This window comes from Ceratosolen solmsi, unplaced genomic scaffold, assembly GCF_000503995.2.
Source record: "Ceratosolen solmsi marchali unplaced genomic scaffold, CerSol_1.0 scaffold13, whole genome shotgun sequence".
NCBI lineage: Eukaryota > Metazoa > Arthropoda > Insecta > Hymenoptera > Agaonidae > Ceratosolen > Ceratosolen solmsi.
In genome coordinates, this window is record NW_011948418.1 from 6,158,108 (window position 1) to 6,175,537 (window position 17,430).

General features: G+C 28.0%; 1 protein-coding gene across 1 annotated transcript in view; it reads right to left on the bottom strand.

Annotated features, from left to right (window-relative positions):
* LOC105360408 (uncharacterized) overlaps positions 1-17,430 on the bottom strand; it is a 28,888-nt gene that overhangs the window by 8,590 nt on the left and 2,868 nt on the right. The window contains exons 2-3 of the mRNA XM_011497303.1: positions 818-995; positions 90-210 (exon numbers count right to left, since the gene is read on the bottom strand). Coding sequence (XP_011495605.1) covers positions 90-210; positions 818-995 — 299 coding nt within the window. The remainder of the gene's footprint in view (positions 1-89; positions 211-817; positions 996-17,430) is intronic.

Here is a 17,430-nt window from a genome sequence, read left to right on the forward strand (position 1 = left end):
CTCGAAAATAAGCAGCTTTTTGTACACGTACGGACACTTTCGTCAGTAACCATCATCTTATTAGAGTATTACATTAATCTTAATTTTACCTGCGGCTGTTCAAAACGATGGAAATATACGAACAATAATAAAGCGTCTTTAATGAGCTCCTTCAGTTTCGCCGCTCGCGACGACTTTTTATAGCAGTCGTTAACGTTCGAGCTTACATTCCTGTAATTAAGGAAGATGGCATTATAGTATTTTTTCCTTGTATATATTATCAATTTTTATGCTAATTATGGATTGGCATTTGCTTGGCAGTCGACAAATATTGTGCAATATTTCGTAAAAATAATATTCAATGAAAATGTCGTAATAAGGCTGAACAGCGTTAAGCTAATAGTACGATTATATAAATAATTGAAAAACTTGTGGGTAGCACTCGTATTTAGCAATGTAAGACGGACACAAAAGACATATGTTTAATTGTTCGACGTGACGAATGCTAAGTAAATTTGCTTAGTCGTTAAAATATTTGTATTTTGAAAATAATTTAGATATTTTTTAACCATATGTTTAAATGCCAATATTTTACGACAGTCATATTGATATTAAAGTGATTGGAAAATAAAGTTTCTCGTCTCTTTTCTCTAAATCTCGTGATTCAGTCGGCAATTTAATAATAATTCATTCGCATTTATAAAGCCAAATGCACAATTAAAAAAAATTCATAATTTCTAGTTTTACTACGTGGATGGACATTCGACAAAATCTTGGGCAATAATTTTCTCGAGGTTTCCTGGCGATATAATAAATAATAATTAAACGATTGAATTACCTATTGAAGAATCTTATTAACTTGATGAGAGATGATGGACCTTGTCGGGTAAATGAAGACCTACACAGAGCACGGAATTCTGTTATCCAGGGAAACATTTCCATGCTCGCTGACTTTTTTACGCCCGTTTCAACTTGATCATGTCTGCTTTTTATCTTGTCTATCTCTTCTTTTAAATCTGTTTTGAAAGTCAACAAATTCTCATTATAAAAACAATAAATAACTTAACGTAAAATATAGTTTAGAATATAAGCTATACTATGTCGGTGATCAAAATTACGGAAACAGAAAACGGGAATGATAATAAAGACTTATTAAATAGTCATAGAGCCGGCTGTAGGAATTTTTAATGCGTATTTTTTAAATGTGGTAAGTGAGGCCAAAGGAGTATTTCTTGGTAAGATATTTGCAAAAAAAAAAAAAAAAAAAAAAAAAAAAAAAAATGAATCTGGAATAGTAATAGAAGTGTCAGATTCTTAACTGGATGTAAGAATTTGTGGAATTATAAAGAATTCGTCTCATGATAAGCTTACATAAGCTACAAATAAACCCGCTTTACATATATTTAACATATGCAGAAGACGAAAAAAGAATCAGCAATAGTATCTATTGGAGTTACGGAGATACTTAATTTCGTCTCGAATTTTTGTATTTTCATATACTTGCTATATGTATGTGCAGCCACTATAGCATATATATATATATATATATATATAGAATATATAACAGGGCTTGTAAATTTTATTTTATCTTCTGGAAATTATTTTTCATCCCAACATGGTTTGTACATGTTTTGTACGTATTAATTAATTACATCCTTCTATCTTTAAATACATTCAATTATTAAATAATTTTATGGCAATTTGTAGAAAAAAAAAATTAATAAATAATTGAAAAAGATGTATGGGGAAGAGAATTTTCTCAAAGTTCTAACTACCGTGGAAAAGTAAGTTTGACACACTGATCGAGTACTTGTCTTACTTTCATACTGAAAACGTAAGGATCAACATCTTAAACCAGCTTTAGGCAATACTATAAATTACATTCATTTATCTTCAATTGATTAATGTATTTATTGCTTATCATTTCACTAACAATGAAAATCTTACAATTACTTATGTCCATATACGTTTATTTCAAATATTTAAAAAATGTTAACTTATTGTTTCCAAACGAAATATAAAATAAAAATAAACATAAAAATTACAGTGTACTTCTGTGTACACACGTATAAGCAGATTCATGCAGAACTATATTGAAAATATAATAAAGTATAGATATGTTAATTATAGAAAACGATTAATTCACATATTTAAAATTTTTTGTATAATAGTGGTTAAAAATTTGTTTTTTTAATTATGTTCTTTTTGTGTGCATAACATCATAGCGTAAAAGGTTGGATCCTTTTTTGTTTAAAAGTACTTTTATTTCTTAGCAAAGGTGTCAATATCATCGCTCACAGCGTGTAATCGATTACATTGAGCTAAACCTATTAAGAAGATAATTATATAATACGCATAAAGTTTGTGCATCATTGAAGCGGAACCCAAAGCCGATTATTTTCAACAAAAAATTATACGTGTTTAAAGTACACAGCTCAGTACACACGAATGAGTACAGTATAAATGAGCAACAGAGTCAAATGTGAATTCGAGAAAGTAATTTTTTTAAATATTTTCTCAGCGCATTCCAATAAAGCATTCCGTAAATGGAACGAACATATTTTACTTTTAATTCACATCGATAATTTACGTTGGACGTTCGCAATTATCGAGCGAATATAAATAATACGATACGATTTCGCAACAACCTCCCACCCCCCTGCCGCCCTTTCACACCCAGCTAACACTCTACGCTCGTCGCTCACCATCTATTGACACATAAATCGGCAAGTGATATGGTTAAAACCGTCTATCTTCTGTGGGACAGCCTCCCTCCCCCCACTGCCCTACGACACTATTGGTCCAATGACAATCAAGAAAACTGCACTTTATAGTGCTTTTGATCGATGGTTGTTATTGTTTGATTGAAGGCGAGCGCGCAGCCATAGAATGCAATTTGAGAAATCGCAAAGCCCTTTCAGGACGAATATTCGACCACTGCACACTATCAATAATCGGTAATAGTCGATAAAATATGTACGATCACATGAATACTAATGGCTTGGCTAAATAATATAATCAAACTTTTATTCAAAAGATTTGTTAGAATTAGGTACAATTACACATGTTGGAGTGATAATAAAAATAGAGACAGAAAGAGAGAGAGAGAGAGAGAGAGAGAGAGAGAGAGAGAGAAATCGTTTTTCTACCAATACTTATACAATATTGTCTAAGTATACCAATACAGTTTTTTTTTGTACAATTTAAAATAAGCTGAACTTTTGAAACTCATTCGGGTTTCTGAAGTTCGTTTGCGTGATGTTACTGTTGTAGAGACTTCAATAGCATTGCCAAAACTTTAGAATGCTTTATTTGTCTGAAGTACGGAAATATTGAAAGAAATTTTAAAGTATCACAATGGCAAAACAATAATAAACTAATCCATTGAAATAAAATATATAAAATGTAAATTAAAAAAATATTTTATTTTATCATAAATTCGTGTAATTGATTTTACTAAATAGTCAGGAATTAAATTAAAATTAAATTGCTATTATCAAGTTGTATCTGAGTGAAAGAAAGAAAAGAAAAAACAACTGCAGATAAACTGTACCTTACAATTGTAATAATTTTTTTCTTAATATATATATATATATATATATGAGAAAATGTAATTAAATTTAGCTGAGATAATTCGACATTAAAAATTTCTGCCTCGTAAAAAGAAAATTTTAATCAAAAACTTAGTTGTATAACATTTACAATAAAATTTTATTTTACCATGACTTGAAAAGATCTCACAACTTACATAGAAATAATTTTATTTCCACCTATAAAATTACCGACCCTAATAATTTTCTTACCCTTACTTTTCACAGTCTTTCTAATGAAACTGCTTTCAATTTCCAATTAATTTAAATTTAAAAGCAGCTATATTATGTTAATTTAAGCACTAGAATTTTTGTATAGTCAACGCACGTATGACACGTTACAACTTGTAACAACCATTTAGACCGAAATAGTTCTCTTTATCATTAAAAAAAATCATGTATACTAATGTATTTCATTTTGAGACAGTTTTAAGAAATCCTAACGATAGCTACAAATAAGCTAATAAGATATTTAAAAAATAAATAAGTAAAATTGTATTATGCCAATATTTGTATTATTTCCATTTTATTAATTATAGTTAAACAAAAAATTATATATATATATATATATATATATATATATATAATGAATGATAATAATTACAATTGAAACCGAAAATAATGATAAAAAAAAAGGAAGCAAAATATAATTTAAAATACGTTAAAAATATATTAGTAATAAATTTATTATTAATGAATATTTGATCTAAATCACAATAGTACAATTAATGTATAGCTATATTTAATGACAACATATAATTAATAATATTACGATGCATTGTTGCAATATGTAATTATATGGATCTAACATATGTAATGAACATTTTTTATATCAATGAACGAAATAAAATTATATACGGAACTTATATAAAAAATAAATAAAAATTTATAAACTATAACATTCACTATAATGTAATAAAAAAAAAATATATAAAATTAAAACTTATAAAAAAAAGTGATCAAATTTGGCAGTTTTTTTCTCGAATTAATTAATTAATTATATAAAATTATTATCACAAATGGTAATTATCTTTTTAATTGAGTAATTCGACTAAATTAGCCCAGACGTCAAACTATTTATTTCAAACGTTTTAATTAATAACGACTTCGTAATTAAATCGAATATATATTTTTAGCAAGGTTCGTTATTTTTTTTTCTTATTCTTTTTTTCTTTTTTTTTGAAAATTTAAAGAAAAGAAATAAACCGAGGGATAATGATTTCAGAGCGATGGAACCGTGAAAAAAAAAATAAAAATCACCGAACGAAGTAAAAGTTAATCGAAAAAGGTAAATTTAAGAAATATTTTCAAGACTCGTAAGTATATTAAACATATACATACGCATCTGTAAATAACGTCGAGGAAGAAAACATGAATAAAAATCAAGTAAATTTTTCGATTTTTCTGTATATCGTTGATTAATATTTTATAAATACAATTAAATTTTTATATTGGTAATCAGCCTTTTTTCATTAGCATACAAATACGTTGCTCATGGATAAATTTTGTGACACAAGTTTCATGCACACTGTATCCTTTCCAGGGTTTTCCCAAGCCGTTAATTTGAAATTCGAGGGAAGACGTTGGAAATTCAAAATGGCTGTCGGCATAGCCGATCTTTTATGTTCGTCGGACTATGCTATTTTGGGTTGGGCACTTTCAGTACAATATACTGTCAATGCTACCTTATTACCTCACATTATTATTATTATTATTATTATTATTAATTTTGTTCTCTTTCTACATTTAAATATCGATGAATTATTTTATAAACTTTATAAATTGTTTGCACATGATCTATTGCAATTCCATTTAATTAACAATTTCATATATTGGCAATAAATAAATCTATTCCACAAATTGTGCTAATTTCAATTATACACTGTGGAACATTCATTTGCCTCCAAGCGCATCTTACATTTCTAAGACTCCGGCGCAATACAAATGAATAGTATAAGAAATGTATGAGTGGTAGGACATTTTTTAAAATCCTTCGTTTGAGGAGGTAAATGAATAATACTATTACCGTATTATTATGATCCAACGATGCACCATTAACAATCGTTCCCACTATGTAATAATTTTCAAGCCGATAAAGGAAAAGCGCACGCAAGTTGGCAGTGACACGCCGCGCGTTTCTCCTCTCTCGACTCCTTAGATACGCAGACGCAAGGGCAACTAATTTTTCGACAGCGTTCCGTCTTTAATGGCTGCACGCGCACTTACATCACCCAACCTGCACTGTTCGTTGTTATTGTTAAGGTACGCGCGGCGCAGAAGCCTCTCGACGATCTCTCATCTCGGGGAAAATCTTGGCAATAAAAACGATGTTCACTTTTAAATTCGATCTATATATAAGAATAAGAAGAGAGCGTGCGCTCCGCGTTGGGCGCAGTGCTCCCTCGATGACTAGCACGGAGCGTGTGTCCCTTGCCCACGCGCGCGCGCGCGCCCGCGCATCGGGTTGTTAAAGTAAGCCGAGAAGGTTTTCCTGCCAGTCCAGGGACACGAGGAGCCAAGCCGACTTTCATTTAACAGGAAAAGCGCATTGCGGCTCCAACATCTGCCCTGTCCTAAAGCAGGTGCTACCACAGAAGGGGGGAGGGAGAGTGCGAGAGACAGTGATAGATAGATAGATAGATAGACTGACAGCTTGCTGAGAGGGAGGGCAAAAGAGAGGGAATAGGAGAAATGGGCCGATTCATGCTACAGCGAGACAGAGAAGACACATACATCAGTGCACCGAGGAAAGGAAATTTTGCCTGGAAAACAGTATTCCTTGAAACACTTCTCTCTGTCACACCACCAAAATATGTGTATGCGAGCGCGTGCGCGCGCGCGCGCGTAAATTAGAGAAATAACGGACGGAGAAGCCTTTATGACGTTAAAAGTCGTTTTTCCTTTTCGCTCTTACCGCTGCCCCCCCCCCTCGCGCCACCCATCGCACAATTCTATCCTCTTTGTTCACTACCATTCCACTGTTTCAAGGCTTACTAGAATTGTATTAGAGGGCTACGGGTTCACTCATTTAAATGCGAGCTATGCCGACTTGATTGTCCTCCACACCTTCAAGAGTACACATAGACAGGAGATTAGGAGATTTTAGTGTTGTGTGTGGAGGTTCGCTTAGCGTCCGTTTGTATTGGAAAGTTTCGGAGGGCCGTAAACATTTGTTTTTGCAACAAATGAGTCAAGAAGTTTATAAATTGTTTGGTACTTTAATAGTAGTTAAAATTCAATAGCGACATGTGGTCAAATGTTTATGTTTATAAACAACTTTTATCGTGCATCGACAATTTAAATGTAAATCATGCAAGTAAAATCAATTACAGTATGCTGTGTTAATATACCCTAAAGCAACATTTTTTAGTACTCTCTAGTTTGAAATGTCAACGAAATATCAAGATTTTTCTTAAACATCAAGTGAAATATTCATTTAATAAAAATTAATTGTATATAATTAATAACTGGAGCATCTATACAATTATTCTGACGTACATAAGCAGTGTAAATATCATAATTCGAAAAAGACTTTCGTGTACAAATAAATCACGTAGCATTGAAAAAACTTCTTAATATAACAGTGACTATTGTTAAAATAATTCCTATATAATTTAATTAACTATTTTAACGCATTATTGTGTCACTTGACTAAATATATGCGCTCTGTTTTATCGGCGTTAAATTGAAAAGTAATATATTCGTTATTATTATTATTATTATTATTAAGTAATTTATAAAACACTATATATACAAATTCAAAATTTATTAATAATATTTTATATAATCTATGTGATATATATTCAATATAGATATATAATCCCGATTTAATAAATTATTTTTAAAAAGTTGATTAATTAAACATTTAGAAGTTTGATACTAATATTTTATATTTTAAAATTGAAAATAAAAATAAAATTTCTTATTAATATATGTTTTTATATATTTTCTATGCTTTATAAGAATATAGATTACAATTTAGAAACTTTAAAAGAACGTTTGAAGCAAAAACGAACGTAGTTCAATGATTATTAAGTCTTTAATACGATTAAAGACACCTAATGATGAAAATTTAGGCAATAATCAGAAAGTAAATATATCTAACGATACCAAAATATTTCTAATAAAGATTTCATTCAACAAGATTCGTTTAATCATTACATTATGTTTAAATTTTAGATGATTTTTTAAACATCCAAATTGTGCAATAATAAAAAATAAATAATATTAACTTTATCAACTATCCTGTTCTAGAAACTTACATAAATAATGCATTTATATATAATAATGGATAGAATAGTTAAATTTAGCTAATTGTTATATTCGTATTACTATACAAATAAAAGTTTTGTATTAGTTCGTGTAAAAATCATTACAAAAATTATTCTTCATTGAATGCCATATCAATTAATTATTCAAAATTTATAGTTTATTGTTGAATTAATATTTTACATTGGATAGAAAAAATATAAGAAATTTTTTAAATTAGGTAAACTTTTTTGTTTTTCTTTTAAAATCTTGTTCCTTTACTAAAAAGTAGTTAATATAAATTTTGTATTTATTTTAATTATTTTTCTTAATGATTAATTAATATAATTTTGTTCTAAATTCAATAATTAATATTCTATTATGTCGTTATATAACATATAACGATAATTTAAACATCTCTTAGCACACGTATTTAAAAAATAATAATATTCCACATAATTAAATTATACGCTGAACTTCATTCTTTGAATAGTTAATTAAAAAAAAAATATGAATTATTATGTTTAATTAGAGAAATATATTTGATAAAGCACATATTTCTATGTATTTGGGCAGAAATATAATTTATACATACAAGGATAATTTAATAATTCCTATCGATAGTAAGTCTAAACTGATAACAAACATTACTTTTATATAATTTAAAATATTCATAAAGGAATGAATAAACGAACTCGAATATAATTAAAGTTGAAGTTAAATTCTGAAATAGAATTTAGATTTTCCCTTAAACTATTCGCGAATGTATTAAATTCATAATATTAATTATTTACAAAGATAAAATTAGAAAAATTATATGTTGATACGATCCGAGACAACTAATAGGAAAGTAATACATCATAAATAAGAAGTAATATATATATATATATATATATATATATATATATATATATATATTCTTGATAACAACAAAATATTCAAATATTCAAGAGGATAAGCAGAAAAGTAATATTGACATTAAGAAAGCAATTGAAAACTGTCATTAACTTTAGTAAATTCTATATTCGTATGTTGTATTGTAAGATTTTGCAAGTCTTTAACCATTTGTTGCTTAAATTACTAAAATATTATATTTTGTAATGAATAATTTATTATCTTGTCTGTTCAACTAATGTCAGATTTATGTATTTCGACTTGTTTTTACTAAGTAATTGAAACAATCAAAATTTTATCATATTTTTAATATTAATAAGTAAATTTATAGATAGAGAAATATTATAAAATAATTAAAATTTAAAACAAAAGCTATCGATTTGAAAATTTCTCGCGAATCCATTACGTTGGAAAAATATCATCTTTAAAAATCATTAATATTGTTTAGAATAGATAAATTTATAAAATGTTCGATAAAATATTTCTGCCTACTTCAGATAATATTAATGTATTAATCAATCGATCGGTTGATACTAAAATTTCATCGTTCGCAAAACATTAAATAAATAATAATGTATCGAATGTCAATTTATAAAATCAAAATAATGAAAAGAATGAAAAGAGTATTTAATTCCTACTATTAACGATAATATAAATACTTGCAACAATAAGTACAAAGGAAAAAATGCAGATATATAATCAACAAATTTTTATTATATTTTTAAATATATATATATATATATATATATGCATATAAATACTGTGTACATAGTAACAAAGCATATTTAGGGGAATTGCGTTTTTAACAATAAGCAAAATTGATTGATAATTTGTGGCTGAAACTAAACTGATTAAAAATTACCAATTTCCGACTTAAGTCTATGAATTATATATGTGCAATGCCCAAACAAACACAAGCAGAGATAGAAATTCGTTAGTTACCCAATCCTATATTTTGTATACAAATCCCAAATGTAAGCGCTTCATATACTATGTTTCCCATGCATTTATATAAATCTAAACATAGACACATTTGTAAACATAAATGCATATGTATATATATATATATATATGCGTGGGTCATATAATAATACAAAACCTTTTTTCTCGCTAATGTCTAAAGAAGTGTTAGAAAATACATCTTTTCTATCGCATAAACATTCGGAACAGTGCTTCTATTGTAAATAACAGATAATCAAATATTTCAAACAAAGTAAAATAACTTATTAACATTTAAAGGACTTTTAAATTTTGCTTCGGGCATTAAAAATTGTAACACTATTTATTAAGGCATACAATATTAAATCTATAAGAAATCAATTGTATTACTATTAATTACATATTTTTAAGGATATAGAATAAAATAGAAATTTATAGATAGAATACTGAAATTATAATTTTACATGGGAATGTAAAATTAAATTGTAATTGTTGTATTGATGATTTTTAATATAATATTTACTAAGGTATTTTAGTTTTGATGATAATATTAAAAGCGCTTAATAGAAATTGTCATTATATTTTAAAATTAAGTAGAATGTACCAATTACATACTTTTGAAGAGGACAAAATAACAGATGATAAAGTCTAGTTATAGTTTTTCGAGTTTAAATGCGCTATTTAAGTATAAATAATGTAAGCATATACAGTGGCCATCAATTATGATTACGTAAAATGTCAGAAAGTAGTCACCGGGGTCTTATAAATATAAGTTTATCGAACGCTTGCTGAACGTGTATTTACGTGTTAGGGTCAACAGCATCGATGCCTAAGTTTGAAGCTCCAAGTATTTTGACCTCAACGTTGATGACTCAACGTACATCGACGTGTCCCTGACTAGAAGATGCGGGGTTTAGGCTTGAAAAAGTCTGGGGCGTGCATTCTCAACTACTCTATAGCGACGTAAACATAAATTATAATAATCCAACTTCGTGTGTGACTTTATTTTTGGATTATTGGAAGAATTTGTTTTCTTAGTAATGGAAAATCTTTGAATGATACATAGGCTATGTGAAGCATTTCTTTTGTTGTGACACATATAGCAAATGCAGCACTTTTCTTAAATTATATTATCCCGCGTCTAGTGAAAACTATAAAGTTGAACTATTAAAAGTAGATTTGTAAATTTTGCCAAAGTAGGGTCTAACAAATTCTATTAAATTTGAAGCTTTTCTGAGTATTTTTCTGAACTTTGTGGGCAAGTTTTGTAACTTTTTATCCGCTAACGTGTGAGAATTACATCATCATGATCACTTTAGCCATTGTGCCTTTCTCAAAGATTTATATACTCGTTCGTTTATATATCAGAATATATATATATATATATATATATATATATATATATATGTATGTATGTATATATATACATATATACGCATGTGGATACGCATTCATGCGCACAAGTAGTACGCTTGCGTTTGCCTTTTCTCTCTCTCTAAATCTTCCTTTTATGTGCACTCGCGTTCACACATTGCTAATTCTCCACAAAATCGTTGTACTACTGCATTAAGCGCCTACTTACCACCCGCGCTCCCGTAAATCTCCTTCCCCTTCTATTCATGCTTACATATTCGCGCATTGACTGCACGTACCCACCCACACCTAGATTGACTTCCATTATTCATAATCAGATTCATAATAGGTGGTACAAACAACGGTAAAACTATCACTCACGCTCATATTCATCTATTTAACTCTAAAATTTAATTAGCGACAGGACAAAAATCATTAATATGACTAAGTTGTGCTACAACAAATTTTAGTCCAACTTGGTAAAGCTTGACGGATGCAAATTAGTAAAATTCATAACTTTGCTAAAATATTTCTTCCCTATAAATTACTATTATTAGCTAATTTTTGAGGTTTAAGGAAATCACGTAGAGCGGCCGAAAGCTGATTATTAAGTTAATTTTATCAATTAAAGCTCATATAAATTTTATTGATTTTCTCTTATTTTTAAATGTTAAATTGAAATTTGAAACTGTTTTTACAGAACAATTGAAAAGCCAAGCTTATGCTTTGCGCAGAAATACATTGTAGATTAGATTAATTACGAAAAACCATTCGACACCTTAGACTTACTGCTTTTTCTCGCGTTTCTCATTAGGAAATTTAAATGATCTAATATAAAAATTATACCTTACGCAGTGGTATTAGTAATTCTGATTAAGATGTGGAAACATGACATTTTTTCTCTCAACTAATGCGAAAAGGAAATATGCAATCAGTGTAATATAAGTTTATTGGATATAATTCGCAGTTATCCTGAAAGTATCTTTCGGATTCTTGTTCAAGAGTGCTGGTAGAGGGTATCGCGCTTAATTTGATTTTATAATAAAATTATCAATTATTGTTAACTGACGTTTATTTGGAGTAAGGCATAATAATAATAAGTTATTATTACACATATAAATTGAGCATTATCTTAATTGGAAATTATCCGAAAACTGAAGATTTAATTATTTGTGGACATACATGTAGAAGAGAACCAATGATTATAAAGGCGTACAGGATAAAAAAAAATGGTCTAGCATATTGAGATGTGAACAATAGAACAATCAATTATATTTCTTAATTGTTTAATATTTTATATAAAATGTTATATAAAATTTACTTAAACATAAAATAGTTTTAATTTTACAATAAATTTAAGTACGACTTTCAATAGCTCGACAATTGAAATGATAAATAAATGATTTCTTTATATTCATTATACTTTTACGATTAAATTATAATGATTTATAATAAATCTACTATAAGAAATTTTCATTTAATTATTATTCTTTATTTTATAAATTACTGTATTAAGAGGTAAAAAACCTATATAAAATAATTGTAATTGATATTATTTTGCAATATAAAATTAATATGAATATCAAATATACGGTATTCTTTCATAAAATACTAATAATTTTTTTCATACGATACATATGATACATATATCATCAAACAGAATATCTATTTTTAATAAATAATAATGATATCGCATGTAATTTATGGAATAGATTAATAATAATGATAATGCAAATGAAGATGATGATGATGACGATACCGATACGTACAATGATAACAATATAATACTAATGTCATTACTCTACTGCATGTGTGTGTGCGTGCGTGCGTGTAAAAATGTTTTCGTTACACCCTTCATATCGGTTACGTTCGAGGTTACTATTGTATAAGAAAAAATAAAAAATACATAAACAAAAATAACAAGGTATTAATGAATTCCCAATCAATTTATAAAACATTTATGTGCCACTGAGGGGTAAGAGATCTATTTAATTATGAGATAATTTGTATTTTCACGAAATTTTGTGGACTAAACGAGAATACATTAACGGAATTAAGAAGCAAAGAGAAAATATACTGCAGATTATACAGATATACAAAGAATAAACAATAGACAATGTCTGAAAACACAGCACGTCAATGAAAATTAGGGTGAAAAAATATTGACAAATTAAGTATTTATTATTAAATTACTATTTGGTGACTGTTGAGAAAACTAAGACAGCGATAGATTAACAAACAGCAATTCGTAGTAAAGGGAGTGTAATATCACAGCTGAGTCATCGAAAGCAGAAACCAAATAAGGGCACCGCTATTTTACATTAAGCGCTGATCATTTATCATTATAACGGCACGATCAGGACTGTGGCGCTCATCTTGCTGTGCTCTTATCGGCCGAGGATCAATTGCGGGATCTCATCTTGAACTAGGATATCGTAATAGTGCGGTCTCAGTAATACTCAATACTCTCGCGTAATTTTATTCCCATTCGATTTTATGAAATTAAACGCAAGACAGTAGTTAAGTGCATCGCTGGCACTTGTATTGGAGTACACTATTTTCACTATTATCTTCAAAATAATAGTATACATCTTTGATTTAGTATTTAGACAACACATATTTCGTAGCAGTGGAACATAACCTAAAATTTACCTTTCATCATCTAGCGTCTTTTTTTACGTTAAAGCAATAATGATAATCATTGTTGTTATTGTTGTTGTTGTTGTTGTTGTTAATGTCGTTGTTAATGTCGTTGTTTTTTTTTTTGTTTTCTTTTACAGTATTATTCCGTCATAATACCCTATTATGTAGTACTTATATTTTTGTTATCATAAAATTATTATATAATTATTATTGCTTTTAGTTTTTATTGGAACTCATAAATTTTATGTATATTTTTATTTTATGATTTTACACGGCGTTACTTTATATCGATTAACTTCATTTATTCTTAATTCACGAAAGCTTATTTTATACTTATAACAAATTTGTAAAAAATCAAAAAAAAAAAAAAAAAAAAAAAAAAAAATTATATTGCCACAAGATTATTCTAATTATTTAATAAAATAGATAAATATTGTAGTGAATCGATGCATTTTGTTATTTATTAATTGAAAGAAAAATACGGATACAAAAGTAACCATTCTTTGCATTATATACGAAATACGATAATTCACTCAGATTAGAAATTTCATTTAGCATTAATACTTTAATACTTTAATTAATTATAGTTCATTTGTGCAGTTAGTACAGGGCAATATATGATTATAAATAAGAATTTATTAAGTTAATTATGGTATTTTAATTAGTGACAAATGTATCTTCGTCTGATCTAATATCCATTCGTGATTTCATTTAATTAACACTGCACATATGCAATTAAATGTAAGATTGCATTATACGTAGCTAGAAATAATCGTGATACCTCACTCAGTCGAATATAATCTATAAGATAAGCTTAGCGAATCGTGCTAAGGTGCTCATCCTACATCGGGATTTCTTTACGAATGAAATTACTTGATATTATGATCATGACCTAATTTCAATTTCTATTTCATTTTCAATTCAAAGTGTTGCACGTTTGACGCCTATTTCGACAAGATTAAGTAACTGGCAATTATCTACGGATGTTTTTACGACAATTAAAATGCTCTAGGAGAATTACATGAATTATTAAAAAAAAAAATTAAAAAAAAAAAAAAAATGTTTGGGCAGTTTACTCTTTGTATAGACATAGAGAAAAAAGAGAGAAAAAAACTAGTCTGAATTAGTTATACTTGAATGAATACTTAATGAAGATACTCCTATCCGTCTGAAGTCGCTCCGATCATTGGAGCGAGTAGTGTCGTCCAAAATGCTCATTAATATGCGGAAAGAGGAGAGGGAGAGAGAGAGAGAGAGAGAGAGAGAGAGAGAGAGAGAGAGGCCATTGCGTACATCAGGATTTTTTATATGTGCAAAAGACTAAGCAACAGCGGCTTGTAGGCAGGCTTAAATTGAAGTTTTGGAAGCTAGACAGCCAATACGGGGGTCGTCGATCTGCCGCACTACTTTGTGGATCTGGCATGAGGTGAAAAATTTGCATTTTATTCTGACGTAAATTTAACTCGAGACTTCAAATGTGATTTTCGTGAAATTACGTTTTCAAAAATATTCCCAGATAAATCGCCTTGAAATCCATTTCAATTTTAAGTATTCTTTTTTAATTTGATAAAATATTGCATTTTTAGGTCTGGGCGTGCGTTATGCTAATGAAATATTAGCAATTTCCAAGTGTTAATTGAATTTTTAGTAAAGCTTTAATAATCAATTGTTCTTGCTTGTCCCCTCTAGCATATAATTGATAAATATCTTTCTGTATATTTTGTTTAATAATCTTTCAAAATAGCTTTAGTGGCTTTTAGTGGCAACTGTTTTAAATATTACGATGTACGTGGATAACTGCTAAAATTATTAATTACATTAATGTAAATTACCTATCGTAAATAAATTTATATGAAAATGCTTTATAAATTATTCGACAATTTAATATCTAGAATGTGGTTTGCGATTAATTTAATATTTTGTTAAATGTAACATTTATTAAATCAGAATAACCAGGGTGACAAACATAAACACTATTTATTATAATATAAATAAATAAATAAATATACATATATATATATATATATATATATATATACATATAATATACATTTAAAAATAAAAAGTTCAAAGGAGTAAATTTAAAGAATACAATAGTCAATTTATTCAAAATATAAGTGAGAGCAATTTTGAATCGCATCATTACATTATTTCTAATCAAGTATATTAAAATGAAATGGTAATACATATTGCCGTACATATATGCACTTATTAAATCACTTTGAAAATCGTTTTCTTTTTTATAATATAACTCCTAGTATCAGAAAATTGTCCTCCACACAATCTCAATAATGTTCACAAATTTATTTTACTTATTGCATAATTTTATATATTTTGACGTCCAATGGCAAAACATTGAAAATTCAATAAATACAGCAACGAAAATAAATTCCTGGGATAAATTGTAATTAAATATATGCTATGCTTATTAATCTCTAAAATAAAAAAGCTTGATAAAAGAAGAATAAGATCTACCGATACGTAACAAAATGGACGCGCTAATGAGTTACAAACATTTCTGCCTAAAAATAATAATATCTTGGTTCGCGTGAAAAAAATTCTTACGTAAGTGAAATGTGTACAAATTATTTGATACTCGTTGAGAAAATGAAGAAACTGACTAAACTTAATTAGTATGCTCTCCTTCTCATTTAATGATTGTAACGAGGATCAAACGACTACAATTGATCATGTCCAACTTTAACATTTACTTTCACGTAGGAGCGTGTTTTCTTTTTTTTTTTTTTTGTTTCCTAGTATACCCGTATGCACGTACATAGATCGGTATAATTAATAATTATCGTTCGATTTTAACAATAAAACGTCGATATATTCTGTGATCAGGAATTGTATATATCATTAAATGTGCATTAAAATGATATTATTTTATTTAATTAAAAAGTAATTACATTTGTTTCGATAGCGTTAATTTGAGCTTCGACAAATTTATTACAAAGAAAAATGAACTTTTACAGAGTTATTTTGTTGTCTTCTAGACGAATACCTCTCCTTTTAATTTAATTTTGTTAAATTATATATTCGATCAATTATAATTCGATTTTATTACATTAATGTGTGCACAATTGCACTGAAAAAATAATGTGTTTACCAATTCCTTTCACCATAAAACAGTCAGCATAGCTTTATATATAATAGGTTGATATTTTTAATGTTATTTATAATTCAATGTTAAATGCATTTGTTAAAAAAGCATTATTACGGCAATTATTAATTTACTTTTCGCTTTCAAATAATAATAATAATTGATCCAAACAATGTATTTTATTGTATGTCTTGAATGTTGTTGACAATAAAATGAACTTGTTTGGAACAAAAAAAAAAAGCAAAAGAAGCTCAATTTTCAATGTTACAATAAATACTAGGGGTTTCGGGGTTGGGGGGGGGGTGTTGTTGTTGTTGCAAAGCTAATGAACCGGCTAAACTATCTCGGGATTACTAATTTTCTAATTGGACAATAAATTTCTTTAAACAAGTGCAAATCTTATTGTTTATAACTTGCTTATATCACTGATATTTAAATTACACATCACAGTTCACATTTTAAAAAAAAAAAAAAGCACCATAATCTACAGTTTTGCTGATTTCTTACGTAAGAACGTCACTTAAACACAATTCATAAATGTTTATTAAACAAGTGCTATCTCCTACTATAACTTGCTTGTTTTTACATTTTTAATAGCTATTTAATGTTTTTCTTTTGTTTTTTTTTTTGTTTTGTTTTTGTTGCCGTTTTCTTTGAGAGAAAGCTATGAATCTTCTATGA